The 27,678-nt window shown below is 47.6% G+C and overlaps 1 protein-coding gene across 3 annotated transcripts in view; it reads right to left on the bottom strand.

Moving 5' to 3' along the window:
- The window catches only part of FOLH1B (folate hydrolase 1B), a 57,917-nt gene extending 43,058 nt beyond the window's left edge, over positions 1–14,859 (bottom strand). The window contains exons 1-4 of one of the 3 annotated variants that reach the window (XR_005590771.1): positions 14,713–14,859; positions 12,024–12,132; positions 7,226–7,412; positions 5,785–5,886 (exon numbers count right to left, since the gene is read on the bottom strand). Coding sequence is in view for 2 of the 3 variants with exons in the window: in XM_039511340.1 (XP_039367274.1) it covers positions 5,785–5,886; positions 7,226–7,412; positions 12,024–12,132; positions 14,713–14,830 (516 nt within the window). In the remaining variant the exon portion in view is untranslated. Of the gene's footprint in view, positions 1–5,784; positions 5,887–7,225; positions 7,413–12,023; positions 12,133–13,117; positions 13,566–14,712 lie in introns of those variants that run through there. The other 2 variants (XM_039511340.1, XM_039511345.1) reach the window with 2 other exon arrangements.
- Positions 14,860–27,678: the final 12,819 nt, after the last annotated feature.

The raw sequence follows: 27,678 nt of genomic DNA, 5'->3' as shown, positions 1-27,678 counted from the left end.
TTAGAAATGTAACACATTTAAAAACACTATTCATTTCCAAGAACAAATAACAGCAATTCTCACCCCTTCCCTATGCCTATTCTATATACTTCAGTATTTTCTTTTCTTGTCTAGTATTTCTTCTCTTCAAACCTCATAAGATGTAGGATGCTGTTATTGAAGGCAAGTCTACACTACAAAATTAAGTCGACCTAAATTATGTTGATGTTCAGACACCGCAGTAAAACCTATTCAATTATATGATCAAAGGTCTGGAAAAAGTCTCCTCTGAAGACAGGGAACAGATTGCAATTATTTACCTTAGAAAGGAGACAAATAAGGGAGAACCATGATAAAAGTAAAAATAATGAATGGCCTGGAGAAGAGAGACTGGGAACTTCTGTCCTTGTCTTGGAACACAAGAACAAAGGGACAGTCAATGAAATTAAAAGGTGGGAACCTCAGGAAATATTTTTTTACACAAAATGTGTGATTCAACTGTGGAATGCATTGCTACAGGAAGTCATTGAGATAAAGCATTTATCAAGATTTAAATAGGGAATTGGATATTTATATGGGTAACAAGAATATCCAGAGTTAAGATTAATAACAAAAATTTTGGAAAGGCTATTAAACCTCATGCTTTCGAGTTTAAGCAAATCTCTAACTATTCAAAAGCAGGATGAGATTTACATGGGGGCAGATTACCCCACATCTGCCTACTGAAGGGTTCTTGCACCTTCCTCAGAAGGATCTAGCACTGGCTACTGTCAGAGACAGGACACATAGGTCTGATCCCATATGGCAATTCCTACGATCTCCTCTGTTCCATAGCTGCAGTCTTGATACTGAACTCCGCTTTGTCTGCACACAAGAGCCTTATTGTGTGCCAATCTAGTTGTAGTGTCCCTGTAAAGCACAGCTGTCTTAAAGGTCATGAATGGTGGTCTTTGAGGCAGCTTGCACTCAGCCTGTTAAGTGCCTTGTGGACCAGAATTTTAGTCACTCCCGCAAAAGATAGGCTGGCAGTGGAGCTCTCAGCACAGTGCTAGGATTAGGGCCCTACCAAATTCACCACTATGAAAAACGTGTCACGGACTGAGAACTCTGGTCTTCTGTGTGCATTTACCCTGTACTATACAGATTTCACGGGGGAGATCAGCCTTTCTCAAATTGTGGGTCCTGACCCAATAGAGAGTTGCAGGGTGGGGCCGCAAGGTTATTTTAGGGCGGTCGTGGTATTGCCATCCTTACTTCCATGCTGCCCTCAGAGCTGGGGGTGGGAGAGTGGCAACTCTTGGCCAGGCACCCAGCTCTGAAGGCAGCACCCCCACAGCAGCAGCAGAGAAGGAAGGGTGGCAATACCACACCATACCACCCTTACTTCTTCGCTGCTGCTGGCGCTGCCTTCACAGCTGGGCTCACAGCCAGCAGCCGCCACTCTCACGCTGCCCAGCAGCAGTGCAGAAGTAAGGGTAGTAGAACCACAACCTCCCCTGCAATAACCTTGCGACCCCACAAAAATCTCCTTTTTGGGTCAGGACCCCTAGAGTTACACCACCATGACATTTCAGATTTAAATAGCTGAAATCATGAAATTTACGATTTTTAAAACCCTATGACTGTGAAATTAACCAAAAAGGACCATGAATTTGGTAGGGCTCTAGCTATGTGTTCTTGCCTGTGTTTGTTGGCTAGAGGGAGTGCTGCTCCAAGCTGCATGAGCTTTTGCTTCCTGATGGAGGTCCCATTTATATCTACAAAGAGCAAGTTGCCATCTTCTTCTTCAGCTGTGTGCATGAGGCCAAATTCACAGGTAGCATAAATTTGCTCAAAAATATTTGTATGTACCGTAGGTATGTATCAGTCCTGATGGGGTGGTCGTACTGTATCCAAGGAAGGGAGAATTCTATCAGAAGCAAGGCAGTCACCCCAAGTGTGCCTTCAGTCCAATAACATTATTTGAATACGCTCCCAAGAGCATGCCAGGGAAGTACAGCAAGCAGGATTTGGCCCATAAATATAATGAGCTGATAATGGAGTGGGCATCCCTGGCTAAAACATAACTCACAAGTGAAAAGGGGCTCTGTATCTTGTGCAGTTGAACCAATCATATCGTATGTTGCCCCTCCTAAAGGAGCCCATGTAATGTTCCATGATTGATACAGAAACTATTAGCAATAGTATTCAGACTAATGGGAAGGCCACTGTGCCTAGGCAAGGATGGTCTTGTGGCTGGAGCACTGGACTAGGACTCACCAAACCTGGGTTTTAATTCTTGACAGTGACAAACTTCTTGTGGGCCCTCAGGCAAGTCTCTCCCCTCTGTGTATCAGTTCCCCACCTATGAATGGGGATAATACCTCCTTTCTCCCACCCTCTGTTTGCCTTGTTTGCTTAGGTTGTAAGGTCATTGGGACAGGGAATGTCTCTTACTATGTGTCTGTGTCACAGGGTTCGCACAGGTTTCTGTCTTCTTGCTCTGTGCCCAGGCTGGTAAAATAAGAGTCCTCACGCCTTCTTCTGGTGTTTCACCCTTGTGCTTTATTTTACACTGCCACCATGCAGTCCCCTTTATCTCCCAAAAGTTATCCCCTTTCCAACCCGTTCCAGGGTCTCCTGGCCCTTGAGGCTCCCTTCCTGTGGTGAAGAGACAGAGCTGTAGCCTCCTGTCCCCTCCCAGGCTAGCCTCTTGACTGAGTTTGGTTCAGGGCTTTTATAGCCCTCCCAGCCTTCAGCCCAGCTGTCACTGCTTAGCTCAGTCTATTGCAGTGAGCCAGCCCTCGTTAGGGCCCACAGCTGGGCTCCCTGCTGGCTGCTTTGAGCCTCAGCCCCTCACCTCTCTGCCTGAAAGCAGGGCTTAGCCAGCATTTTAGCAGGGCAGTCAAGGGGTTTTATCCCTGCCCGGCCACAGCCTGGCACAATGGAGCCCTGATAGTGTTTGGGGTCCCTACATCATACAATTATACAAATAATAAATAACAGGAAGGCAGCTGGCACTGATGTAGACCGTACTGTTGTATGGAGAAACTAAAGACTTCAAGCTTCCAGGTCTGCTGACTTGGAACTTCTCACAAGCACTAAAACTAACTGTCTGGGGAGGTAGGGGTAAAAGCACATAGTTAGTTTAAAAAGAAAACCCATCATCTAGAATTTTCTGATAGGTAATGGAGCAGCCCATTGGAATACTTTATTGTTGATAGCACTAGCTAGATGTATGAAAATTTTTCCAACTCTGTGACCACAAGTAAGGAACAATTAGCATCCAATTCTTTGAAGAGAAAGCCTGGTGTCTCTCAGGCATCATTTTTTTCTCTCAGATAACATTCATGTATTTAATTTTAATTAGTTTTTTGAAAAGGCAGCTTCAGCCTTTCAGATCTATTGGTATTGTTCCCCTCACCAGAGACCAAATAAAGTGACACAGTCATAGTGTTTTTCTCAGGATACTATTTTATGACAGGAGGTCATAATCCATGAGTGTTCCCATACACCATGCTCCAAATGTCCTGCTGCAGTTCTACAAAATCTCATTAACTGAAAATTCCCTGGTGAATAGAGTTTATCTGGTCTGATTTTCCAGCTACCTCTGAATATTAAACCTAACTGTGAGCAGGATACCTTTAGTTTTCTGGACTTGAGCAGCCTATTACTAAACCACAATAAAAAAAATAGTAATTAACAGCCTGAATTAAATAGTCAAGAAAGGTATTGTGCACAAATAAATCTTTTCTAATCTTACAAATTGCTGACTAAATCCACTAGTGAGCAGCAAGGACATAACACAGGAAAGCTCCTGCTCTACACACTAGTTTTGCAAGGAAGCCTCTGTCCTTTGGAATGCTCTGCAAAACAGAAGGTACCAAAAATAATACTCTATGGAATGTTCTAAAGTGCAAATGTCCGTTAACACAAGAGCATTGGGATTTAACAAGAGCCAGATTGTGCCGATTCTTGCCCATGTGTGCAGGGGGGAGGGAGGGGGGAACACAAAAAGCTTTCCCTAACTCCTCTTTTGCAACTGACTGGATACAGAGGGCAGCATGACACAGTCTCCTAAGAGGTGGTGCTGTATGCACATTCCCCCCATACACAATTACTTCCAGATCCATTTGGTATAGTCAGTGCCCTCAAGGAACCACTCACCCTAAGACAAGGATAGCTTGCCTAGAATTTTTTGTAATCAAAACTTCCCACACCACATGGGGGGTCTGATCCTGCATTCCTTATACTCCAGCCACCATCAATGGGAGTTCTGGGTGCACAGGAAATGAAGGATCCAGCCCATGATGAGTGCCATATGATTTCTCATCATTCCTGGAAAAGTGGTGCTTTCTAAGCATGACACGGCAGTGCCAGTGGCACAAGATATTTCCAGGTTGGCACTGTGGCAGCATTCACAGAAACACTGGTACTTTTAGAAGCAACACAGTAATAAGGCACCCACCATTACTCCATAGATTGTGTGGCTGATTAAAGTATAACCACGCAGACACCCATGAGTACCGAGCATTTCATCACCAGCTGATGTTTCATACAAGTGTCTTTTGAAGGACTTGGGGTACAGGTTAAATACTCGTTGCTCATAATAGGGCTTGTCTATACTGGTAAAATGCACCATGTTAGAAAAGTTATTAAGCTCATATTGTTTAGCTAACATGATGGTAAAAAAGAATTTGCCCTGAGAGGCCGTAGGGTAGATTTTTAGAGGCATAAAGGACACTTAAGCACTTAACTCTTATTGGTGTCAAGTATCAGAGGGGTAGCTGTGTTAGTCTGGATCTGTAAAAGCAGCAAAGAGTCCTGTGGCACCTTATAGACGTCTGTTAGTCTATAAGGTGCCACAGGACTCTTTGCTGCTTTAACTCTTATTGAATTGCAATGGGAGTTAAGCACCTCTGTGATTTGACCTTCTGAATATCTACCTCCATGTCTACCTTAGGAGAAATATGTATTTTAACATGTGCTAGCTAGCACATGGTATTTTAATACATATTAGTCAGCTGTGTTTGCTGGTTAAAATAGCTTGTTTTGAAATATGGCTGTCCTTGTCTACACTAAGGACAAAGTAGCGTTTAACACTGTGCTAACTAAAACATGTCAATTAACACAATTTCTAACATGACATATTGTCCCAAAATAGACAAGCCCATAAGTTACAAAGTTTCTTCCTGGACAAAATCCTGTCCCCACTGAAGTCAATGGGAACTTGCCTTTGGTTTCAATGGGGCTAGGATCCCTTATGTTTAATATGGCACATTTATATGGCCATCTTCTGAGATACTGAAGCTCAGAATTTCTATTGATGTCAATGGAAGCTGTGGGTGCACAACACCTTTGAAAACAATGTTGTTTATTTAGATACCTAAATATGGATTTAGGATCCTGACTTGTTACCCAAGATTGAAAAACATTAAACTAAGTTTACAGTGGTCACTGGGGTGGAATATAGCAGCCAACAACACTAAACATCTTTTTTTTTTTTTTTTTTTAGGAAGAGAGTCAAAAAAGGAACATCACCAACTGAAGCTAGAGGGCAAAATTTAAGCAGGCAAATATAATTCCCTAATTCAAAATTTTCCCAATACACAAGGGCTAACACTTTCTAGGGATGATGTAGTCTCATGGTATGAGTGTAGGGTAGGGTTGCCAAACCTCTAGAATTGTCCAGGAGTCTTCAAGAATTAAAGATTAATCTTTTAAGACTATGTCATGTGATGAAACCTCCAGGAATACGTCCAACCAAAACTGGCAACCCTAACATAGGGCAGGGAGCCTGGAATTTGAGAGTTCTAACCTCTTTACCTCTGGTACCCCTTGGGCTGAGAAGGCACTGTATGGTGGCACAACATCTGTAACAGTCTCATATCCTGGAGGGGGAGGCTCAAATAATGATGTATTGAAGATCTAGTTTGAAAGAAGAAAAAGACATCATATTAGAACGAGGCACAGTCAGGGCTGGCTCCAGGCAACAGCTCTGCAAGCAGGTGCTTGGGGCGGCCAACGGTGAGGCTCTTTGGCGGCGGGTCCCTCGGTCCCTCTCCAAGGGAAGGACCAGCAGCCGAATTGCCACCGAAGAAGGAAGTGGCATGGTGGAGCAGGCGCTGATCGTGGTTTGGTTTTTTTTGGCGCCGCTTGGGAAGGCAGAAACCCTGGAGCCAGCCCTGGGCACAGTCCAAATGGGCATATTTCTCAGATAGTTATGGTTTAGATTAATCTAGTTCTGCTGTCTAACCCAGGGTTCCTCCTGCCCAGCTATTGGGCATGCGTTTCAGGTTGCAGGCTTAAGCCCTGATCTTGCAACGAGAACTAAGTAGGGAGAAATCTGCACCAGCATGGAGCCCCAATAAAATATGCATGGGCACAGTGACCCACCCGTGTGGCTCTCTCTACACAATATGCAACCCCAGGTTAGACAACACAGGGGTAAAAGGTCTAAGTTTTGTACACACCACAGCTCCTACCAGCAAAGGAGCTGCACTGGTGGTGAACCACACATCCAGTTTTCGCTTGTGTATATACAGCCTTAGTCCCATGCTCTAACCCTAGACACACACTGCCACCCTTAAAACTGCTAAGTTTGAACACAGCACAATTACCTCCACTGTAAGTATGTGACTAATGAAGGTGAACACAATTTTTTTTTCTCCTTGTATTTGGAGTGGCAGTTTAAAAATAAAACAGTAATAAGCAGCCTTCATGTAGTACTTCTTCCATCCATAGACCTCAATACGTTCTACAAATATGGGCAAGCATTGTCATCGCCAATATACAGTAGGGAAAATTAAGGTACAAAAAGATTAAGGTCTCTGTCTTGGTCCAAAGCCTGTCAGTGACAGTCTCTTACCACTGACTTCAATGATCTTTGGATTGGGCCTAACGTGATTTTCATACAGTAAAATATTAGCAGAGCGGAGGATAGATATCCCCTCCCACAGTTTCTTATCCCAAGGTCTATGAAAGTGAGTTTTTCCTCTGAGGGCTTGTCTACATGGGGAGCTAATCCTGATTAATTATCTATGTGGACACTCTTATTCTGAATTATCTTAATTTTATCTTAATCCATTTAATCCTTCAATAGACTAAAATAATTCAAAATAAAGCACTCCTAATCCAGAATAAGAGCCTCCACAGAGTGAGTTAATAAGTATTAACTATTCCACTTTAAATTCACATCCCACTCTAATCCAAATTAACTTCCCTGTGTAGACAAACCCTGAGATGGAAAACCTGATGTCTTCTTTACCTCATTTCCATGCTCATCAATAATTGAGATGTAGTTGGGATTTGTTTCATTAGGGTAGGACAACAGGACGTCATAGTAAGCCAGCTCAACCGAATCCAATCCAAATTCCTTCCACTGGGCTTGGATTTGCTGTGCAAGGCGCAGGTTCTCAGCTGTGCCTGCGAGGTGAGGACGCTGTGTAAAATTACTAGGGAAAAGGAATGGGCATGTATTAGCAGTCAATACTAGGAACTGGACTTTGTAATTAGAAGTGAGCTTCTTGATTTAATGGGAAACAAGTACATTTTAAAACATATAAAAAGCCATCAGAACTGCCTAGATTAAACCAGCTACCCTGTCATCCCTGTACTTATGGTTTTAAGTCAGTTTTATAAACGTAGAAATCAAAGACTTCAGTTTCCCCTCAATTATTACTACTTTCCCCTTCTGGAAAGCAGTGTTGCCTTGTGCATAGATCACTGCATTGAAATTCAGGAGACCTGGGTTCTATTCCCAGCTCTACCATTGGACTATTGGATGAGGCCTTCACTGTTCTGTGCAGGGGCAGCTCCAGGCCCCAGCACGCCAAGCGCGTGCTTGGGGCGGCAAGCCACAGGGGGCGCTCTGCCGGCGCAGGCAGGCTGCCCTTGGCGGCTTGCCTGCGGAGGGTCCGCTGGTCCCGCGGCTATCTTGTGACAAGGGCAGCCTGCCTGCCGTGCTTGGGGTGGCAAAATGCCTAGAGCCGCCCCTGGCTCTGTGACTCAGTTTCTCCATCTCTAAAACAAGGATAATGATACTGATCTCCTTGGTAAAACACTGAGCTCTACGGATAAAAACTAGATATTATTATTATTATTCCCCTGTACTACAGCCGAACAAACACTGAAGAACCTGATTTACAAATTTATTGAAAATCTGATCTCTAAATTTGATTTGCTACTGTTCATGGAGCCATATGATATGCAATACTCATGATGGTCTTCCCAAGTCTTCATGAATTTTGGCACAAATGATTATTTGTCCAAAAAACCTTCCCCACTGATAGGACCCACAGTCCAGGTCACCTCCTCTTGTCTCAAATAGGGAGTTGAGGGGATGGGGGGAACCCGGGCCCACCCTCTACTCCAGGTTCCAGCCCAGGGCCCTGTGGATTGCAACTGTCTACAGTGTCTCTTGTAACTGCTGTGTGATGGCTACAACTCCCTGGACTACTTCCCCATGGCCTCCTCCAAACACCTTCTTTATCCTCACTACAGGACCTTCCTCCCGATGTCTGGTAACGGGTGTACTTTGCAGTCTTCCAGCAGTACACCTACTCACTCTCAGATCCCTTACGCATTTCTTGCTCCCAGCTCCTCACATGCGCCTCACTAACTGAAGTGAGGTCCTTTTTAAAACCAGGTGCCCCGATTAGCCTGCCAGTCCTAATTGATTCTGGTAGCTTCTTAATTGGCTCCAGATGTCTTAATTAGCCTGCCTTAATTGGTTCCAGCAACTTCCTGATTGTTCTGGAACAGCCCATTATCTTACTCAGGGAAAAAGGACTTGCTTAATCTGAGACTAATATATCTACCTTCGATCACTCTCCTGTAGCCATCTGGCCTGACTCTGTCACAGTATCTAGTGCAGGGATCAGCAACCTTCAGCCCGCGGCCCGCCAGGGTAAGCCCCCGGTGGGCCGGGCCGGTTTGTTTACCTGCTGCGTCCGCAGGTTCAGCCGATTGCAGCTCCCACTGGCTGCGGTTCACCATTCCAAGCCAATGGGGGCTGCAGGAAGCAGTGCAGGCCGAGGAATGTGCTGGCCATGGCTTTTCGCAGCCTCCATTGGCCTGGAACAGTGAACTGCGGCCAGTGGGAGCCGCAACCGGCCAAACCTGTGGACACAGCAGGTAAACAAACCGGCCCGGCCTGACAGGAGGCTTACCTTGGCGGGCCGCAGGCTGAAGGTTGCCGATCCCTGATCTAGTGCTTCCTTTGTTTTATACCACTTAATTAAATACTTACTTTTTTTTATTACACTGATATTGCTTTTTGAAAATACTAGATTATGTACTTTTAAATACATGTCATCTGCCACATTTAGGATACCCTTGTGTACAGTGGCATCTGAGCCCTAACCTGGGGAGAATTCCTGATACTCTAGCACTCTGGTGAAGATCAGGAAATGCAATTTTTACAGAGAGCAGTTACTAGCCAAGCCCTAGAGTCACTATATTAGTCAGTAATGCAATATTATGTGAACTACAGAGATATGATTGAGAACAACTTTGACCCTTGCTCCCTACATCAATGAGAACAGAGTTGGCAAACTGAGCACTCTGGAAGACCCGTGTTCCTCTACTTTTACAAAGAATGTTTGTGGATAACCCAACATTCCCTGAGTTAATATTAAGCCCATATTCTAACATGGTGTTGTGGCTACTGTTCTGGTGGAAATGTCAACTCCTGGGTGACATGTAGAACTGAGGCCCTGACCATTTGTGGTCATTTAAGAGCCAGTGACATTTTTCATTAGAGTTGGGAACGTTTAACTCCCAGGATCTTGGCTAAGGTCCATTTCAAGTAATTGAATTCTCCATCTTTATATTTCCTTTGCTGTTTTAATTGGATGTTGTGTTCATTTCCTGCACCAATCTGCTGTTCAGCATTACTGTTGTGTAACTGCCACATTCTACCTCAGAACTGCCTGTGTTTTGAAAGCTGAGGCAGCAATGTTTGCTGTGGGCATAGAGATAGGGAGTTCTGATGGCATAAAGCAATCCTACCACAAGAATGTTTAGCAACCATCTTACTTTGGTAATAACCAAATCCTGGGTTAAAATTTTATTTCCTATACAATCCTGGGCCTTTAGCCTGATCTTATTTAGTCTAGGGTAATTTAATAATTGCAATGTGTTTGTGGCAAATGCATTTAACATTAAATCAGTGGAATTGCCATGATATCATCAAGTGAGATTGGTTTTCTAAGAATATTTCCACCTAGGCCCAACCATGTGTTTAAAAGGTTGGGAGTTATATGTAAGGCAGAATCCCTAAATCACTGATACTTCTTACACTGAAAGTTAATTATTAGTAATAAACAGAAGTCTCTGGTCTGTCCCTGACTGGAATTAATAATAACTTCTAACAAATGCTGGACTCCATTAAGAGACTACTAATACATTTACCCAACCACATATTATAAATTACTAAACGTGTGTCAACTTTTCCCTAATTAAAAATTCTAGAATAAATTATGGAAATGAAGGACTATTATGGGGTGTTTTTTTTTAATCTATGATCCCCACCACCACCCTTGTACCATTGTCTGAATTTTCAGGAGATGCTAGGCTTCCAGCTAGGCTTAAACACAAGGACAAGATTATTTAAAACATTATGGACCAGATCCTCAAATCCAAAATCAGTGGGAGCTAGGTGCCTAAATACCACAGACGATCTGGGCCTACCCTCCTAGTTAACATGCTTTGGGATGGGTGAGTGGAATAAGCCTTTTGGATTAAATGTATCCTTAAGAAGGAACTTGAAGGTGTGAGAACCACAGATTTATTTTGTGGTAATTGGTCAGATTTTAAATTGACCAGCTGGTATCTACCCCATCTCCAGATGCCCATATCAATTATTTTCATCACAAAGGAGTAGAACTTACAGGCATGTCAGAGAGGAGATTCCAGACATAGGGTCCACATGGAAGGAATCGCCAGAGTAAGAGTGGCAGACGAAAATGAAAAGGACATGTGATTTGGACATAGCAAATGTGAGTAGGAGACGCTAACCTGCAAATAGTCTGGAAGGCAAGAACCTGCTGCCTGGTTCTCCTGGTGTAACTCCACTAACTTCAGTGGAGACACTCCTGATTTAGGTCCCCAATCCACCTGTATATCTCCCTTTGAAGTCAGAGTATTGCCTGAAAATTGATGCAGGGTAAACACTCCCCCTGCAAATGGAATCTGGCTGCAGTGGGGAAGGCTGGGCTGTGATGGGGTGGCAGCCTTGACCTCTGAGTCCTCTTATACTGTTCACCACCCCAGAGAAGCACAGAGTGAGGGTTTGACCACACTGAAATCATTGGACCTTGCTCTCTATAGAGGGACCACTGTTTTCCACAAAAGTTAAGAAGCAACAGGAGGAACTGTGATTGGCTCCACTGTCAAACATGACTCACATGGGTATTATACAGCTGCTATAACCAGGGCCGGCTCTGGCTTTTTTGCCGCCCAAAGCAAAAAAAAAAAAAAAAAAAAAAAAAACCTGCGGGGCGGCCGGAACCAGGGTGCAAACTTTCGGCTAGCGGGACTCCCTGCACTGCAGACATGCCCCAGGCACTGGAGTGCGCGCCCTGGCTAGCAGGGGGGTGGGGGAGGGAGCGGGGGGGGGAGAGAGAGAGAAGAGGGGCAGCCAGAGCTTCCTTCAGCCAGGGCGCTTACCACTCAGCCCCTCCCGCCACGCGGCCTGCCGGGAGGGCTCCGCGCCGCTCCGGTGGGCGGGGAGGGAAGGACGCGGGCTGCCGAGCTTGCTGCAGACCTGGCACTGGCTGGGGCAGACGGAGCGCGCAGCCGGCTCCCAGCAGGGCGCTCCCCTCCTCCGCGCCGCTGCCCCCTACAGGGTGGCCAGAACAGCGAACAAAGGAAAAAAAAGGGCGGCCATGCCGCCCTAGGATTGGATGGAATGCCGCCCCTTAGAATCTGCCACCCCAAGCACAAGCTTGCTTGGCTGGTGCTTGGAGCCGGCCCTGGCCGTAACCCAAAGTCTGTTCCCAAACCTAGTCATTGTACCAGTTGATCACAGATGAATGTCATGGATAAGTACAGACTTCACTTACTATAGAAACTGCTTGATGTTTTCAGCTTTCATTTCAGCCATAAATGCCTTCTTCACCTTTTCATGGGAACTAGTGGCTGTTACCTCATCAGTAGGTTTTGTAAACCACCCTGCAAAATACAATGATTAGAGCACTAGGAAAACATTATTTCTATGGCCCATGACAATATCCTTCAGTATCAGTTCAAGATTTTATCATGCCTTTTATTATTGGTTTTATTACACTAGTGTTTAGAGGACCCAACCAAGATCAAAGTCTGATGTGCGAGACATTGAAGCAACACAAAGTAAGAGCGCTTATAGCCTGGATAGATAAGACAGATGGAATGGGAAAAAAGGAAATATTATCCCTATTCATCAGTGCAACCCTACTTGACTGTGGATTTTGAAGAGTTCCATCTACTGTTCCATAAGCACCAGGCCACCAAATGACTAATCATCTCAGGGCATGTTGGTTCAATTCATCTCAGCAGAAAGATAGCATCTTTAGAAAGATGCACAGAAACAAAGAAGGACGTGGGTTGCAAGTTCATGGAGTGACATGCAAATCTCTGTGACTTTGGGCTCTGCATACTTCGGACTTTTCTCCTATGAAACATTAGTTATTATAACGTCTCCTTAAACAAAAGTTAACTGTTGTAATGATTGTTTTGTTTGATATTTACAGGGCAAGGATTTGTAATCTTATTCAAACTTCCTAAATAATTATTTTAAAAAAAAATCAGTTAGAACAGTAAAGACAGAGGATGTGCTCCACCAGGGACATCTGGTTATAGAAACTAGAATTCCAGTAGTTCTCAGTTCCATTTTTTAAAGGACACCCCCCCCCCCCCCGCACACACACACACACACACACAGTTTTCTGCATGAATACGGCAGAGATTACATCGGTAACTTCAAAATGTAGAAAGGGGAATATACAACAGGGAAAACCCCTGCAGTGACAGAGAGGGGGACTAGCACAACCTAATACATATGTCCATCTCTCTGAGCAGAAAATAATTCAGTTAAGGCTTTCTAGCGATACAAACCATGAATACATGGCAAAGAAACCCCCAAGATTAAAGGTAGGACTTTTGGGTCCTTTTCTTATACCTTTTTCCATTACTGCTCCCTTTTAACCTGTGGAATTGGGGGGAAATGGAAGTCTCCTATGGAAAATGCTCAGTTCAGTGGTGGGGAAGATGAGGAGTTAAAAGAAAAACCTCCCTCCAAAGGAAAAAGCACATGCTCTCTACCAGCTGGTCTGTGGCTATTCATCTGGGGCTCTTTGTTTCAGTGTGTTTGTTTCATTCTTTCAGTGTGTGTCTCTCTTCTGCCTTTTGTTCTGGCCATCTCTGCTATTCCTCGTGTGAAACAATCACACTAAAACACCAATTCCCCCCTCCCCCACGCGCCTGCTTGTGAGCTCAGTTGCTGCAACTCATGGGCTGATCTGGCTGCCATGGTCTGAGGTGTTGCATGGGGCGCTTTACCCTGCAGTGAGTGACTGCAAAGTGAAGTGGGCTTGATCTCCTGGAGCAGTGGTTTTCAAACTGCGGGTCAAGACCCAGTACTAGGCACTGGGTTGCGGCGGCTCTAGTCAGCACTCCCAACCGTTACGTTAAAAGTCCCAATGGGGGTGCTACCCAGCTAAGGCAGGCTAGTCCCAGCCTGTTCTGACACTGCGCTGCACCCCAGAAACGGTCGGCAGCAGGTACAGCTCCTAGGCAGGAGGGCCATGGGGCTCTGCACACTGCCCCCACCCTGAGCACCGGCTCCACACTCCCATTGGCCAGGAATCAGTCAATGGCAGCTGTGGGGGCAGTGCTTGTGGGTGAGAACTGTGCAGAGCCGTTTGTGCGCCTCCATCTGAGAGCTGGACCTGCTGCTGGCCACTTCCGGGGCGCAGCGTGGTCCGCAGTGCCAGGACAGGCGGGAAGCCTGCCTCTGCTCCCAGGCTGCGCCACTGACCGGGAGCCACTGGAGGTAAGCACGTGCTCCAACCCTGTGCCCCATTCCCCTGTCCCAGCCATAAGCCCCCCTCAAACCTGGAGCCCCCTCCTGCATCACAAACCCCTCATCCCCAACCCCAGCCCAGAACCTGCACCCACAACCCAGAGCCCTGCCCCCCAATCCCTAGCCCTGAGTCCCCCCAAACCCAGAGCTCCCTCCTGCACCCAACCCCCTGGCCCCACCCCAGAACCTGCACCCACAGCCCAGAGCCCTGCCCCCCAATCCCTAGCCCTGAGTCCCCAAACCCAGAGCTCCCTCCTGCACCCCCTGGCCCCACCCCAGAACCTGCACCCCGAGCCCTGCCCCCAATCCCTAGCCCTGAGTCCCCCAAACCCAGAGCTCCCTCCTGCACCCCAAACCCCTGGCCCCACCCCAGAACCTGCACCCCACCCCAGAGCCCTGCCCCCTCCCGCACCCCAACCCCTGCCCAGCCAAGCCCTCTCCCACACCCTGAATCCCTCATTCCCGGCCCCACCCCTCAGCCCTCACCCCGACCCCTTCCACACCCCAGACCCCTCAGCCCCAGCGGGCATCAAACATTTTCTTCAACTGGGTCGTCAGAAAAAAAGTTTGCAAACCCCCCTGGCCTGGAGAAGCAGGAACAAACCTCCCCTGAGCTAAAGGGGCTCAGTCCCTGCGCGGGCCCGTGAGGAAGCCCCCGCCCCGAGCCCGCCCCCGAGCTGGCTGCACGGTACCGAGGAGGAAGCCGAGCAGGAGCAGCGCGGCCGCTACCGCCAGGCTCAGCGCACAAACGCGACCCCTGCTGCCCCGCGGCGAGCTCGACTCGGCGCCGCTCCGGAGCGCGGTCCACATGCTGGCCCGGTCGGGCTGCGCTGCCCGGCGATCCGGGCCTCAGCTGGGCGCTGCTCCGCGCCGGGCGAAGTCCGCTTCGCTCCCGCAGGCAGGGACGGGAGAGTCCGGGCTACGGCGCCTCCCTGCGCCCAGCCCGGGCCCCGCCAACTCGCGCTGCGTGGCAGAGGCGCCTGCCCTGGGAGGCAGCTCCGCCCGTCTCCGGCCTCTTAGCGGAGCAGGAGTTAAAGCCGGGCTCAGATCAGCCCCTCCCCGGTTCAAAGGCCCCGGGAAGATCCGGATCCTGAGCCCGACTTTGCAGCTTCTGCCTCTTGCGAATTGAAAAGAAGCCGGGAGACAGACATGCGGGAGAGGGAGAAGAGCTGAATGGGGTTTGGGGATGTCACTGGGTGAAGCTAGCGTGGCCGAGGGGCTCTTTCTCCAGATCCCTCTGTTTACATGCTCCACTGTCCCTCCTTCTACCTGTTTGCTCACATCCCACTTATTTATGTCTGTCCGTCCACTCAGACAGGCTTAATTTCTGTCTCTAGATAAATTCATGGCAGATAGGTCCATCAATGGCTACTAGCCAGGATGGGCAGGGATGGTGTCCCTAGCCCAGGGGTAGGCAAACTTTTTGGGTATTTGGGTATAGAAATTGTATGGTGGGCCACAAATGCTCACAAAATTAGGGGTTGGGTGCTCTGGGGTGGAGATGAGGGGTTTGGAGTGGAGGAGGCTGCTCTGGGCTGGGACCAAGGGGTTCAGAGGATGGGAGGGGGATCAGGGCTGGGGCAGGGGGTTGGGGCGCAGGTTCCAAGCAATGCTTACTTCAAGCTGCTCCTGGAAGCAGTGGCATGTCCCCCCTCCCTCCAGCAAGGTGGCTCTACGTGCTACCCTGTCCACAGGCACCACCGCTGCAGCTCTCTGAGGCAGCAGCATGCCCCTCCCCGGGCTCCTACGCGGATGCATACTTGCGGCCAGAGGCTCCGCACACTGCCCGCCCCCCACAGCTTCCATTGTCCAGGAACCACAGCCAATGGGAGCTGTGGGGGGCGGCGCTTGGGAGAGGGGCAGTGTGCAGAGCCCTCTGGCTGCTCCTATGCGTAGGAGCTAGAGCCAGGACAGGCCACTGCTTCTGGGAGCCGCATGGAAAGCCCCCAACCCCACTCCCCAGTGGGAGCTCGAGGCCCGGATTAAAAGTTCTGAGAGGCTGGATGCGGACTGTGGGCTGTAGTTTGCCCACCCCTGACCTAGCCTCTGTTTGCCAGAAGCTGGGAATGGGTGACAGGGGATGGATCACTTGATGATTACCTGTTCTGTTCATTCCCGCTGGGGCACCTGGCATTGGCCACCGTCAGAAGACAGGATACTGAGCTAGATGGACCTTTGGTCTGACCCACTATGGCCACTCTCATGTTCTCTTTGTTTTCTCATTGTAATAAATTTACTTGCAGTATATTAATTGGCTGTTATATGCAGAGCCGTCCCTTGGGTATGGCAAATCGGGGCAACTGCCCTAGGCACTGCGCTTTGGCCCCCCCCCCCCCATGCTTCGATAAAATCATGAGGAGGTGAGCAGGGAGGCTATCAGCAGGCAGGCCAGGGGGCAAGGAGGAGACCCCTACCAGAACCTCCCCCCAGCCCCTCCTGCCCACTGGTGGGCCCCACCAATTAGCGCCTCCCCCTCCCTCTTAGGGCCTGCCACCGATCAGCTGTTTCACTGCATCAGGAGGCTGGGGGGCGGGAAGAGAAGAGGAGGAGTGAGGGCGCAGCACACTCAGGGAGGGGGCGCAGAACAAGGCAGGCAGGAACAGGTAGGAGGGGGTGGGGCCTTGGGGGAAGGAGTGGCTTGGAGGTGAGGTCCGGGGGGAGCCAGGGGAGAGCACCCCAGGCAGATTAAAAATTCAAGGCCTATGTCCCAGGCTCCACACCCCTAGGGACGGCCCTAGTTATGTGTCTCTATGTGCAGTGTGCACTTCCATACAGGATATAGACCCTGGTAAACAAAGGGGAATAAGCTGGGACTCAAGCTGTGTGGAAATCTGGGTAGTTGCAGCTGTGTTCCTTACTCAGCACCTGATGTTTGGGGACTGATTTCAGATATCATGACATTCTCACCCTCATAGCGCCATTCTGTTTTAGAAGTATCCTCCACTGTCTCGCTTACTGAGCTCCAACCCTCAAGAGGAAAACTGTTTTACACTGGAACAGCTGCAGCCAGCAGGACTGAGGACAGACCTGAGAGACAGCACTGCTGTGTTCTCGTCACAGCTCTTAAAATCCCATATTAATTGTTTTGAAATCTTGCAGTTGACTCCAATGATAGCCACAATGAACTGGCCCCATAGATGTGTTCTTGCAAATAGCTTCAAAGACCCTTTCAACAGCTTCAGACCCCCAGCTCCTCTCCTTTTTAACTCTTACTTGCATTTGGTATCACTACCCCCTGTTTAGTGGGTGATGTTCAAGTTAGGGTGACGCCCTGAATTAGGATTGGGTAAGTACAGTTGCTGCCCTTTACTCATACAATAAGGATAACAACATTTCATTACCCTTCCATTCAATACATTTAAAACTTTTATTGAAACTAATGTTAAAAAAATTATATAATACATAGATTGAGAAAACAGTGTCTGTACATCTGGGTATAGTGCTTAGATTATCCACAAATACAGAGTTTGTTTTTAAAAGTTATATGATACATATAGTACATAATCAGTAATAACCCATATTTAGGGAAATACATTTAAGAATATAGTTTAGATATTAGCATCCAAGTATTCGGGTACATCACGCATGAAAAGTTGTACAGAGATTTGGTTGTGGAAAGCAAAATATATCAATGAGTAAAGATTGTCCCTCAGTAATTGAGAATTTAGGGTAGGTCATCCATTTAGAAAATACAGTCCATGAGGAAAGTATTTCAGTTACTTTCCTGACTGCGCTTCTCATATTAAAATGAGTCTTAATTTAAAACAGCCAAAATGGATCACTTTGGCAATGCAGGTCTACCTACTGATCCCCAAGCAGAGCTAGTCTACACTTACCAGCCGGGTCGACGCGGTGAGTTCGACTTCTCGGAGTTCAAACTATCGCGTCTAATGTGGACGCGATAGTTCGAACTCCGGAAGTGCCGCGGTCGACTCCGGTACTCCACCACTGCAAACGGCGGTGGCAGAGTTGACCTTGGAGCCGTGGACTTCGATTCCGCGGCGTCTGGACGGGTGAGTAGTTCGAACTAGGGTACTTCGAATTCAGCTACACTATTCACATAGCTGAATTTGCGTACCCTAATTCGACCCCGCTTCTTAGTGTGGACCAGCCCTAAGTGTGTCTATGAAAATACAATCAACTCCTGAGGTCTTTTCCCCCAGTTCATCACTAGATGTCAGGGGAGAGCTCATTCAGATGCTGCTTACATATATATTAGCTAGGATGGTACCTGCATGATTAGTACCTTCATGTGTGTTTGAACAAGTTCATCTGATAGCAAACATTTACTCACTTAAATCTTCCACTCAGAGTATCCACATCTCGAGCAGCTTTGGTGCATTAACTCAGAAGCACAGATCCATTTCTGTTGTATGGGAGAACAAGGCATCATGACCTTAAAATTGAAAACAAGTTAAAAATGTATGAAACTTTAAACTTTCATTTTATTTTGCTGTGTGATCGCAATGCAATGTGAAATAGAATTTTTTTTATCACACCCTCTTCAATATTTCAAAGCAAAGATGTCACATCTCAGTGGAATTATATATGGTCAGCATGGTAAACATGTTCAGAATGAATATTTGTTCCTTCTGTCTCACTCTTTCCTGAATTCAGGAACAAATTATAGATTGAGACTCTCAGGGCTGGTCCACACTAAGAAGCGGGGTCGAACTAGGGTACACAAATTCAGCTACGTGAATAGCGTAGCTGAATTCGAAGTACCCTAGTTCGAACTACTCACCCGTCCAGACGCCGCGGAATTGAAGTCCGCGGCTCCAAGGTCGACTCCGCCACCGCCTTTTGCAGTGGTGGAGTACCGGAGTCGACCGCGGCGCTTCCGGAGTTCGAACTATCGCGTCCACATTAGACGCGATAGTTCGAACTCCGAGAAGTCGAACTCACCGCGTCGACCCGGCTGGTAAGTGTAGACTAGCCCTCAGTGTGGCTGTAGTCTAAAAAGTGACTATAAATAATTATATTCAGTTCTCACTGTAGCACTCTTCAGCCATCTATCTTGAAACAGTATATCAAGGAGGGCAACTCTCTTATTCTTTATTGAGTCTGAGGCTTTGGCTACTCTTGCATTTCAAAGCGCTGCCGCGGCAGCGCTTTGAAGTGCTAAGTGTAGTCAAAGCGCCAGCGCTGGGAGAAAACTCTCCCAGCGCTGTCCGTACTCCACCTCCCTGTGGGGAATAACGGACAGCGCTGGGAGCGCGGCTCCCAGCGCCGGGGCTTTGACTACACTGGCGCTTTGTAGCGCCGCAATTTGCAGCGCTGCAGAGGGTGTGTTTTCACACCCTGCTGCAGCGCTGCAAATTTGTAAGTGTAGCCAAGCCCTGAGGTACAGAGAATTGTCAAAGGTTTCAGAGAAAGCCATTGGCAGAGAGAGGACTAGAACTCAGGATTCTGATTTCCAGACCTGTGTCTGGTCCACAGGATCACCGTGACTCCTTCCTTATTCTAGCTGTCTGCTCCCCATATTTGCTGAATTGACTGAGAAACTTGTTTTTATGACTGTTGTCATAGAGACAGGACAGCTCTGGAAAAGCGAGTTGAGTTCTGCTTGTCCTCATGCACTGACAACAATATTGCCAGAAAAGTTCCAACTGCTGGATTTTCATTTCTGGAAGAAAGAAGCAACAGGGAGAAAGCTCAACTTTCAGATCTTAGGATGAGTTTGCAGTAGTAGGAGTTACAGGAAGAAAACATTCTTTTCCCTAAAAACTGAACACATTTGATAAGTAACTGAGGAAGAACAAGCATATAGAGCCCCCTGATGTTACTGTATAGTTAGGTCTCAGACCACCACAAACTTCAAACGATATAGGCACATAATGGTACCTAACTAGCATCCTGATTCCACACCCATTGAAACAAGTGACAAATTTACATGGACTTAAGACCAAATAGTATTGGTTACATATGTTTGTTAAGGATGGGTCTGGAATGGGAGATCCAAATCATCCTCCCAGATTCGGAGAAGTTCTAGTCTGGATCCAAACTTCATGATTCAGAAACCAATCTAGAATGGACTGAACCTTCAGCAGGAATCCGAATGCTTTAGGAAAATTCATATCTGGATCCAGATCTGTGCATTGGGGCCTGATCCACTGCTGCACTATTCCAATTTTATCCTGGTGTCAAGGGAGTTGCAGCCATGTGAAACTGGAGCAATGCAACGTCAAATCAGGGTCTTGGACTTGGTGGCTTTATGTAATAAGTATGCTAGGTACAACCAGACGAACTTGCAGCCTCCTGGGTTAAAAAAAAATGCAACTGAGAGACTGATCAAAGAAAATGTAAAGGTAGAGCAGAATAAAAGAAGATCGAGTGCAGGTTAAGAAGGAAAACAAAGGGAAGGGAAGGATTAAATTTAAATCCTTTTTAAATAACTGTCACAAAATGTATGTGGTAGAAGAAAAACAACTTGCTCCTTCTGCCTTTGGGAAAGGCTAGGAGTTGGAGCCAGGGGTTCCTTCTGGACAGTATCTGAAAGGCGAGCTCTGTAAATATCTGACAATAATGCTGCTACACAGGTAGAATCAGTGTATTAGACAAGAGGGAACAGAAATCCTCAGCTGCACAATCACACAGACTTCTCTGTCCAGGAGTGGAAGGAAATACTCTCTACTGATCCTTGAAAGGCACATTGCTAAACCTACAGCAGAGGTGAATCGAGCAATGAAATAGATTAATTGAAATGAGGCTCTGAGAGTTTGCAGGGTGACTGGAAATCGGTTCTTCTTCTGGGTCCACTACTTCCCTTAATCACTGCCAGATTAATCACTTCAGATGTAGATAGTTCCCTCCCTCTTCCTGCTAGAGAGGAGGCTGTTGACAGAATGGGGCGGCAGGGAGCGGAGATTATGTTTTCATCTCTTCTGTGGTTCAGTAAGGGTATGTCTACACTACAAGAGTAGTTCGATTCAACTTAATTCGAATTTGTGGAATCGACCTTACGAAGTCGAATTTATGTATCCACACTAAGGACAGTAATTCGACTTTGTGATTCCACACTAACGGGGCCAGCATCGACTTTGGAAGCGGTGCACTGTGGGAAGCTATCCCACAGTCCCCGCACTCCCCGTTGCCCATTGGAATGCTGGGTAGAGCCCCCAATGCCTGCTGGGGGAAAAAATGTGTGGAGGGTGGTTTTGGGTAACTGTCATCATTGAACCGTCAATCACGCCCTCCCTCCCTCCCCGGAAGCGCCTGCGGGCAATCTGTTCGTGCACTTTTCTGCTCAGTGACAGCACGGACGCCACAGCACTGCGAGCATGGAGCCCGCTGCAGTTATGGCCGTTTTCACCTCCTCGCACCTTATCGTCCACCTCTTCCACAGTCAGCTGCTGAGAAATCGGGCTACTTTTCAATGGTGCTGCAAGCACTGGTGGACCATAGGGGACATTTTACCAACATCAACGTCGGGTGGCCAGGCAAGGTTCATGACACGCGTGTTTTCAGGAACTGTGGTCTGTTTAGACACCTGCAGGAAGGTAGTTTCTTCCCGGACCACAAAATAACTGTTGGGGATGTGCAGATGCCTATAGTGATCCTCGGGGACCCAGCCTACCTGCTAATGCCCTGGCTCATGAAGCCCTATACAGGCCCTTGGACAGCGACAAGGAACTCTTCAAGTACCAGCGAGCAGCGAGCAGCGTGACCTGTGACTGTTCAGTTTCTTTACAGAGAAGCTGAACCTGCCCCTGTTTCTTTACCCAGTTACTGTTGACTATCCTCTGCAGTTACATACCCCGTTCACCCCGTTTCCCCCACTTCCAACACATGTGTAAAAATAAAATACATGTTCCATTGTTACTTAAGAAAGGTTTCTTTATTAATGACTTTGTGTTAAAGGGTTGAAACTGGGACGCAGACTGTGCTGGGTAGGGTGTGCGGTGATGTAAATACCGCCTCTGAACTCGAGGAATGACAGGCTCCTGCTCCTAGAGTGGTCCGCAGTGCTGGACTGGTTGTTTCAACGGAGCCTGCCATCCCTCCTTTTTGGGATTCTGTGTGCGGGGGCTATGTGACCTTGTGGCGGAGGAGGACGGATACAGATTCCTCTGCTGCGTGACTCAGCGGTCCAGGACAAGGACCGCTGCATAAGATCTGTAACCGCCCTCCCCCGCTACAAAGTCACATCCCCCCCACCCACACAGAACCTGGAAACCACCTCCCATACCGACCAGGGTGCCTACTGACTGCACTGTGTGTGTGACCTGCTGCTGATCCTGCCCCCGTGTCTGTACCCTGGTAAAGGTGACTGTCCTGTCCAATTACCAACCCCCTTCCCCCACTTCAAACACAGTCTCCTCTAAAAGAACATGACAGAAACAGTAATTAACAGAAAAGTATTTTTTATTATCAACTAGCCAGTTAGGGGATGAAACTGGGACGGGGGCTTGGGTGAGGCGGGAAGGAAAGGACTTCTCAAAATTTAGGGTATGAGAGCTTTTGGGTACTTGAGCACTCTGCTGGGGTGCAGTGACAGTTTTAACGCCCCCTGGCGCCCCTCCTTTTGGTTATTTTGGGTGAGGGGGGTATGGGACTTTGTGGCGGGGGAGGGTGGTTGCAGATACACTGCAGGGGGGCTCTGTCCTCCTGCCTGCGGTCCTGCAGAACATGCACAAGGTGCCGGAGCGTGTCCGTTTGCTCCCTCATTCGTCCAAGCAGTGTTTGAGTCGCCTGCTTGTCTTCCTCACGCCACCTCTCCTCCCATTCGCTGTGTGAGCGCTGGTACAGAGAGAGGTTCTCCCTCCACTGGCTCTGCTGGTCCGCCTCGTCTCGGGAGCAGCCCATAAGTTCAGCGAACATCTCGTCCCGTGTCTTTTTCTTTCGCTGCCTAATCTTTGCCAGCCTCTGTGAGGGGGATGCTGGGGCAGGTCTGGAGACAGTCGAAGCTGTGTGATGGGAAAAAGGGAGTGAATTCCTTGCAAAGATACATTTTTGCGAACAATGAACACAGTCTAGTCTGTGTCTGTGAACAAGAGCATGCACAGCACCTCTCTCGTGCGCACTCCTGCTGCAGGCAATCCGGAAAGCATAAACTCTGCCCCTGTTCCACCCCATTGCAGTGTCCCCTGACCCTTGGAATTCCGGGTTGAGATCCCAGTGCCTGATGGTGCAAATTTCATTGTTGCGGGTGGTTCTGGGTACATGTAGTCACTCATTCCTTCCTCCGGGAAAGCAACGGCAGACAATCATTTTGAGCCCGTTTTCCCTGGATTACCCTGGCAGACGCCATAGCGTGGCAACCATGGAGCATGTTTTGCCTTTTGTCACTGTCACCGTATGTGTACTAGATGCCACGGACAGAGGCGATTCAGCAGCGCTACACAGCAGCATTCATTTGCTTTTGCATGACAGCAGAGATGGTTATCAGCCATACTGTACCATCTACCATGCCATTGTAAATTGGCAAGGTGATGACGGTTACCAGCCGTATTGCATTATACCTTCTGCTGCTGTCATAGGTGCCCCTGGCCGAGATCAGCCGGGGGCGCAAAAGACAAAACTGGGAATGACTCCCCGAGTCAATCCCTCCTTTATGGTATCTAAAAATAGAATAATTCCTGCATAGAATATGGGGCTAGTGTAGTAGAGATCCAGTGTTTCAGAGAACCAGAGAGCACAGCCGCTCCGTGTCAGATTATGCAGGAATGATGAGCTGCATGGTATTCACAGGGGGTGCTCCTGCAAGAACCCCACCTGTTGCTTCCCTCCTCCCCCAGCCTTCCCGGGCTACCGTTGCAGTGTCCCCTGATTTGTGTGCTGAAGTAATACAGAATGCAGGAATAAGAAACAGTGACTTGTTACTGAAATGAAATGAGGGGAAGGCAGCCTCCAGCTGCTATGATTGTCCAGACAGGACATTAAGCAGTGTGGGGGAGAGGAAAACAGCATCCTGCTGCTATGACAGTCCAGGCAGTACAGAATCTTTTCTTTACACATGAAGGGCGGGGGCTGATGGAGCTCAGCCCCCTGTTGCTATGATGAAGACGGTTAGCAGGCCGTCTACTTATGGGCTGATGACGAGGACGGGTACCAGTCGTATTGCACTACACCATCTACAGCAGGGCTGATGATGATGACAACGGATATCAGTCATACTGCACCATCAGCCACCCATGAGGTGGGGGGGGGGAGAGGATGCTACAGTACAGTGCCACAACATCGCGTCTACCAGCAGCATTCAGTACACATAGGGTGACATTTAAAAGAGTCAAGAGACGATTTTTTTTCCTTTTCCTTCTGGGGGTGGGGGAGGGGGGTACATTGATGAGCTATGCCCTGAACCGCCGCGGACAATGTGTTTGACCATACAGGTATTGGGAGCTCAGCCAAGAATGCAAATGCTTTTCGGAGACTGCAGGAACTGTGGGATACCTTGCGTCCTCAGTCTCCCCTCCCTCCATGAGCGTCCATTTGATTCTTTGGCTTTCCGTTACGCTTGTCACGCAGCAGCGTGCTGAGTCTCTGCTACGCCGTCTGTCCGGAGATTTTTTTAAAATACTTTGGACCAGGTGTAACATTACAGTAATTCCCCTAATTAGATGCAGGAGTCTCCGAGCGAGATCACCCTGAGGATGGTCACTGAAGGAGATAGAGAGCACATGCTGCGTGAAAGCCGGCACAAACCAGGGGCCTATGCAGCCGTGCTCGGGGAGGCAATGCTCCCTGAGTACCTCATGAAAGCCTGGCGTGGAAAGGTGTGCTACCACGGAGCACCCAATAAGGCAGCTCTCCCCAGGAACCTCCTGCGGAGGCTTTTCAATTACCTCCAGGAGAGCTTCGTGGAGATCTCCCAGGAGGATTTCTGTTCTATCCCCATATATATAGACCTCCTTTTCACATAGTTCAGATTCCTGTTCCATTAATAATAAAAGTTTACATGTTTTAAGCACTTACCGACTGATCCTTCCCCTGATTCAGGGTCCGGGTTAATGGCCGGGAAGGGTTGGTAGGGGCTCTCCATGAGGGTGATGAAAAGATCCTGGCTGTCGGGGAAACCAACGTTGTAAGCGCTGTCGCCTGCCTCGTCCTCCACAAACCCTTCCTCATCTTCCCCGTCCGCGAACATCGCCGAGGCACTGGCCGTCGACACTATCCCATCATCAGAGTCCATGGTCACTGGTGGGGCAGTGGTGGCAGGCTCCGGAGCGTCCGTTTGCCGCTTTGGTCTTCTGGTAGCCTTGTCTCAGGTCTTGATTTTCAGGCGGCACTGCGTTGCATCCCAGCTGGATCCTCTGTCTGTCATGGCTTTGGAGACCTTCTCGTAGGTCTTTGCATTCCGTTTTTTGGAGCGCAGCTCCTAAAGCACAGACTCCTCGCCCCACACACCAAGCAGATCCAAGACTTCCCGGTCAGTCTATGCTGGGGCCCTCTTTCTATTCAGAGATTGCCTGGACTCCTCTGCTGGAGAGCTCTGCATCGTTGCCAGTGCTGCTGAGCTCGCCCCGATGTCCAACCAGGAAATGAGATTCAAACTGGCCAGACAGGAAAAGGAATTCAAATTTTCCCGGGGCTTTTCCTATGTGGCTGATCAGAACATCCAAGCTCGGACTGCTGTCCAGAGCGTCAACAGAGTGGTGCAGTGTGGGATAGCTCCCGGAGCTACTAAGGTCAATTTCCGTCCACACCTAGCCTAATTCGACATGGCCATGTCGAATTTAGCGCTACTCCCTCGTCGGGGAGGAGTACAGAATTCGAACTAAAGAGCCCTCTATGTCAAATTAAATGGCTTCCTGGTGTGGACGGGTGCACGGTTAATTCGAATTAACACTGCTAAATTCGAATTAAAGTCCTAGTGTGGACCAGGCCTAAGACAGCTGAAGTTACTGCTATCCATCCCTCTGCCTCCAATGCAAACTAGTGACTATGCAGAGTCAAACTTTCCTGCTTTCCTTCTACTATCCTATTTCACTTTCAAGTAGGAAATCACTGCCATAGGAGTCCTTTCCAGGTGGTGGAAGAGACATAAGACTTGATCCCGCTCCCATTGAAGTCAACGGCTGAACGGATACTATGTTCAGTGATTGAGCCCAAGTGACAAGCATACATGGACAGCAGAAGGGGAGTCAGTGGGAATGGACATATTGAGGGATCATTACAATGAAACAATTAGGAAGCTCTTTAGAGAAACAAAATGACTGTTGGCAGCCTGAGAAAGGGACATGGCATCTAGACAAGTCTCTCAAAAAAGACCATGCAGGCTCCTCTGAAACAGCCATGTCCTAGCTGGAGAGGTGCAGAAGAGTCTGACTAATATAGCAGCTGAAACAAACTTCAGTGGCTGGTTTGAGTGCTTGGAAGAGTACCCCAGTGTTGGCCTTACTACATATCCCCAAAAAACCCAATGAAACATTTCTCAACATCTCTGAAGGCAAAAGTAAATCCGGTCTGCAGCTTGATGGAATTTCTTCTTGTGGCAGTTCCAAGGCAAACCATTTTAAGGTATTAGAGATATCTTTGTTGCTATTGTTTAAAGGTGGCCATCCACATTTTATCAAGGATTATATCTGTTTTAAAATTTAAAGAGAAGTTCATTGTTGGGAATATTTTGCTAGCTCGGCAGATGGTAGTGTGGGAAGCTTGAGATGTTTAGGTTTTTAGGTTGGGTTAATTAGGCTGTGAGTTTTGTTATGAGAAGTTGGCCTTGGCTAACTTCTCTCTAGCAGGCTATAATAGGATAATAAATTAGAAAGCTGTCTAGGATGATGTTACCCTATGAAGTTATAGTTGTGCCTGTGTGTATTTTATTAACCAATTAGCAATTGCTTGATTGCTTGGTCTTAATTGTATATAAGAGCATGCTGGAGAGAAATAAATGACTTTTGCTGCCAATCAAACTGACTGAAGAGCTTTGTTCATATACGCCTGCAACGCAACAGTTCATATTGTCTATACCATCTACTTCCTCTTGCCTATTATTAATTTGTATTATAATGACACCCTAGAGGCCCCAGCTGAGATTAAGACCCTGTTGTGCTTGGTGCTGTAAATACATATACTAAACATCCCTCCCTGCCCCAAGGATCTTACTGTTCAGCCATGAAGAGAAGTCATTTAACATACTAGAATCTACTCCAAGTAGTGAGTGTGCTGAGACACCACCCAGATGCCTTTTGAAGGGTCCATTAGAACAATTTGCCTAGAGGTGTGTTCAATGCTCCATTGCTGGCAGTCCAGGTCAGGACTGGATATGTGTTTCACAAAGATGCTCTAACTCAAACAGAAGTTATGAGCTGGATACAGAAAATACTGGATTAGGTTCTTTCACTTCTACTATGCCGGTGGAGGGGGTTAGATTAAATAAACATAATTGTCCTTTCTGGGATTAAAATCTATAAGGGTTAACAATGCCTAGTAAAGTAGCAACTGCTTTTTATGCATGAAGTTATGAAAACTTCTTAAAGGGCTCCATCTAGCCAGGGTAAAGAAGTATGTTGGAAAAGACCAATAGTCTTTGACAGTCCCACATACCAATTAGGGAGAAAATGAAAAACTTGTATATTGGGACTTGAAATAATGACTGTAAATGAAACAGTTTATAACTACCCCTCTAAAAAGCCCTTATAATTTAATAGCAAATGATAGCTTTTGAACCATCCCATAGATTACAGGATTATATCGTTGTTATAGAATTCAGTGCA

The sequence above is a fragment of the Mauremys reevesii genome, linkage group 1, assembly GCF_016161935.1.
Source record: "Mauremys reevesii isolate NIE-2019 linkage group 1, ASM1616193v1, whole genome shotgun sequence".
Classification (NCBI taxonomy): Eukaryota; Metazoa; Chordata; order Testudines; family Geoemydidae; genus Mauremys; species Mauremys reevesii.
The sequence above is the reverse complement of the archived record's forward strand: the minus strand, read 5'-3'. Positions and strand labels throughout refer to the sequence as shown.